Source organism: Colobus angolensis, unplaced genomic scaffold (genome assembly GCF_000951035.1).
Source record: "Colobus angolensis palliatus isolate OR3802 unplaced genomic scaffold, Cang.pa_1.0 Scaffold2, whole genome shotgun sequence".
Classification (NCBI taxonomy): domain Eukaryota; kingdom Metazoa; phylum Chordata; class Mammalia; order Primates; family Cercopithecidae; genus Colobus; species Colobus angolensis.
The window spans coordinates 27,013,501-27,017,818 of NW_012115154.1; the positions used below are offsets into that span (position 1 = coordinate 27,013,501).

The following is a 4,318-nucleotide window of genomic DNA, read 5'->3' on the forward strand; positions in this document are numbered from 1 at the left end:
CCCCGTCACTTTCAGGTTCACCAGTCAGACGTAGATTTGGTCTTTTCACATAGTCCCATATTTCTTGGAGGCTTTGTTTGTTTCTTTTTACTCTTTTTTCTCTAAACTTCTCTTCTCGCTTCATTTCATTCATTTGATCTTCAGTCACTGATACCCTTTCTTCCAGTTGATCGAGTCGGTTATGGAAGCTTGTGCATTTGTCACGTAGTTCTTGTGTCATGGTTTTCATCTCTATCAGGTCGTTTAAGGACTTGTCTGCATTGGTTATTCTAGTTAGCCATTCGTCAAATCTTTTTTCAGGGTTTTTAGTTTCTTTTCCATGGGTTTGAACTTCCTCCTTTAGCTCGGAGAAGTTTGATTGTCTGAAGTCTTCTTCTCCAACTCATCAAAGTCATTCTCTTTCCAGCTTTGTTCCATTGCTGTCGAGGAGCTGCGTTCCTTTGGAGGGGGAGAGGCGCTGTGATTTTTAGAATTTCCAACTTTTCTGTACTGCTTTTTCCCCGTCTTTGTGGTGTTTATCTACATTTGGTCATTGATGATAGTGACATACAGATAGGGTTTTGGTGTGGATGTCCTTTCTGTTTGTTATTTTTCCTTCTAACAGTCAGGACCCTCAGCTGCAGGTCTGTTGGAGTTTGCTGGAGGTCCACTCCAGACCCTCTTTGCCTGGGTATCAGCAGCGGAGGCTGCAGAGGAATGAATATTGCTTTGCTGTCTGATCGTTCCTCTGGAAGCTTCGTCTCAGAGATGTATCCGGCCGTGTGAGGTGTGAGGTGTCAGTCTGCCCCTAGTGGGGGATGTCTCCCAGTTAGGCTACTCGGGTCAGGGACCCACTTGAGCAGACAGTCTGTCCATTCTCAGATCTCAAACTCCGTGCAGGGAAAACCACTACTCTTCAAAGCTGTCAGACGGGGACATTTACATCTGCAGAGGTTTCTGCTGCCTTTTGTTTGGCTATGCCCTGTCTCCAGAGGTGGAGTCTACAGGCCGGCCTCCTTGAGCTGTGGTGTTCCAGCTTCCTGGCAGCCTTGTTTACCTACTTAAGCCTCACCAATGGCAGGTGCCCCTCTCCCAGCCTCGCTGCCACCTTGCAGTTAGATCTCAGACTGCTGTGCTAGCAATGAGGGAGGCTCCGTGGGCGTGGGACCCTCCGAGCCAGGCACAGGATATAATCTCCTGGTGTACCCTTTGCTGAGACCCTTGGTAAAGCGCAGTATTAGGGTGGAAGTGACTCAATTTTCCAGGTCTTGTGTGTCTCGGTTTCCCTTGACTAGGAAAGGGAATTCCCTTCCCCCTTGCACTTCCCAGGTAAGGCGATGCCTCACCCTGCTTCGGCTCTCACTGGTTGGGCTGCACCCACTGTCCAACACGCCCCAGTGAAATGAACCCGGTACCTCAGTTGGAAATGCAGAAATCACCCGTCTTCCATGTTGCTCACGCTGGGAGCTGGAGGCTGGAGCTGTTCCTATTCGGCCATCTTGGCGCGGATCCCCTCACCTTTACCCTTTTAAAAAACAATTTTTTTTTTTGAGACGGGTCTCGCTCTGTTGTCCAGGCTGGAGTGCAGTGGTGTGATCTCCGCTCACTGCAAGCTCCATCTCCTGGGTTCACGCCAGTCTCCTGCCTCAGCCTCCTGAGTAGCTGGGACTACAGGCGCCCACCACCACTTTTGTATTTTTAGTAGAGACGGGGTTTCACTGTGTTAGCCAGGATGGTCTCCATCTCCTGACCTCGTGACCCGTCCACCTTGGTCTCCCAAAGTTCTGGGATTACAGGTGTGAGCCACCATGCCCGGCAAAAGCAATTTTTTTAGAGATGGGTTCTAGCTGTGTTGCCTAGGCTGATCTTGAACTCCTGGCGTCAAGCTACCTCAGCCTGGCAAACGGATGGGATTAGGATGTGAACCACCATGCCTGCCATACTTTTATCGTTTTCAAGATTGGATCATCTCCTTTCTGCTCCTGGAAGTAGTGGATTCAAATGATCACTCGTAAATACCTTTTCCAGCCCAGGACTCTCCTGTCCAGAGTGTTAGTCCGGAGGGACTGTGTGATGAGGCCACAGGAGTTAGACGGCAACGTGTTGAGCTTTGTCTCAGCTCTGCCATTTGCAGGCCATCTGGGTGAGCAGCCTTACCTGCCTCCCTGTGCGGTAGGTGCTGAGATCATCACAGGATGCTTCTCCTGGCCCCACGTGCAGTCTGACTGGCTGCTGTCACCACAGCCAGGGCCCCCAGTGCTGTGCGCTGCTTGCCCGCCACCCAGGTCTGACTCTTATCATTAACTTGATGACTTTTTTTTTCTTCCCTTTTTATATCTAGTCAGTAAATCATAATTTTTCTGATTAATTTTGTAAAGTTTTTCTTTTTTTTTGAGATGATGTCTCGCTCTGTTGCCCAGGCTGGAGTGCAGTGGCATGATCTCGGCTCACTGCAGCCTCTGCCTCCTGAGTACCTGGGACTACAGGTGTGTACCACCACGCCCAGCTAATTTTGTATTTTTAGTAGAGACGGGATTTCTCCGTGTTGGTCAGGCTGGTCTCTAACTCCCAACCTCAGGTGATCCACGCGCCTTGGCCTCCCAAAGTGCTGGGATCACAGGCGTGAGCCGCCTCGCCTGGCATAATCACCCTTTTATGTATAATTTCATCCATTTTCTTTACATTTAATTATCTAATTTACTAAAAATAGCTGGCAAAAATAGTTATTTTAAAAGAACTTGTGGTGTAGATGCTATTGTTAAATTTTCAATCCGTTCTTGTTTTATGGGGTTTACTAATTATGCTTACTTCATTCCCATATGCTAATGAATGGTTATGGGATTATTCTTTTGTTTGATAGAACGGTGAACACAGAAATCGAGGTGCAAGCTCAAAAAGAGATGGGACCAGCAGCCAGTAAGGATTGCGTGCCCTGTGGTCGACCTTGACGTGTGCCGCTCTCGTGGAATGCTTCAGGGAACTTTCTTACTGGCTCCAGTGATGGCCAGTCCATGGGAATCAGTTATAGATATACTTCATTTTCTCTAGATTTTACCCCTTAGCCCCTCCAAATGGGTTGATATGTTTTAGGAATACTAGAGGAGCTTGGAAACTTAATATGAAATTATTACTTTTTAGTTTGCCTTTTAAATTAATTATATTTATTTTTATTTTTTCCGTTTTAATATTATTGTTTCCATTTATTGCCTCAGGATCTGTTTTTGTCCTTTTTAACATTTGCTCATGCAAAATTAGAAAATTGGTACTGACTTTGGGGAGAATAATTCACTTGGGAGCCTCTTCATGTGCAAGAGGGCATCCTCCCTGCCTGAAGCTAAAGATCCACAGCTGGGCGGTTTGGTCCCTTTACAGACCTGAGCAAACCGTTCTGGTTCACAGCCACTAAAAGCAGGACATGCCGGCAAGTCCCCCTCTGCCTATTGTTTGTCGCTTGTGAACACCCAGGAGGGAACATTCCACCCTGAGGCCTTGGCAGAGACCCCCAGAGCTGGGGGTGGGGGTCAGCCTTGGTTGGAATTTCCTGTCTACCTTTTAGTTGCAGTGTTGGGTGGCTTTTCGCTAAAGCAATGATGATAATTCCTGTGTCGTGTGGGTTTTGCGAAGATTATAGATTAGTTGAAGTTTCTATATAAACTCATTTTTTTTTTTGAGACAGAGTCTCACTTTGTCACCAAGGCTAGAGTGCAGTGGCACGATCTTGGCTCACTGCAACCTTCGCCTCCCGGGTTCAAGCTGTTCTTCTGCCTCAGCCTCCTGAGTAACTGGAACTACAGGCACACACCACCACGCCTAGCTAATTTTTGTATTTTTGGTAGAGATGGGGTTTTGCCATGTTGGCTAGGCTGGTATCGAACTCCTGGCCTCAAGTGAGCCACCCGCTTTGGCCTCCCAAAGTCTGGGATTACAGGCGTGAGCCACCGCGCCTGGCCTAAACTCTCATATGTAAGCCCTAAACTTTAATTTGTTCTTTCTCACAATCATATTTTGTAATCCTTTTTCAAAGATTAGAAAACCCAGGTTAAATGTCTTACCCAAATTTTTACAAGTTTGGGCAAAGCTAACACTTAAACCTCGGGTGTCAGTTCCTGGATTTTATACTGCATGTCCACTAGAAGGCACAAGAAGACTTTTTTGCTCAGTTCAGTACTTTTGTTAAACCACATGGTATGTTGGTATGAATGAAAGTTTAAAAATTGAGAATCAGTTTGATATTTTGCACATCTTTATTTTAGGTCCTAACTAACATGAAGTGTGATTTAAAAATAAAACATATTTCAAGATAAATCTTTCTTTTAGAAATATCTTTTATTTTATATTT

At 46.1% G+C, this 4,318-nt stretch overlaps 1 protein-coding gene across 1 annotated transcript in view; it reads left to right on the plus strand.

Moving 5' to 3' along the window:
• Positions 1-4,318, plus strand: part of WDR60 (WD repeat domain 60) — a 97,694-nt gene that overhangs the window by 26,735 nt on the left and 66,641 nt on the right. The window contains exon 6 of the mRNA XM_011941603.1: positions 2,840-2,895. Within this exon, the coding sequence (XP_011796993.1) occupies positions 2,840-2,895 (56 nt within the window). The remainder of the gene's footprint in view (positions 1-2,839; positions 2,896-4,318) is intronic.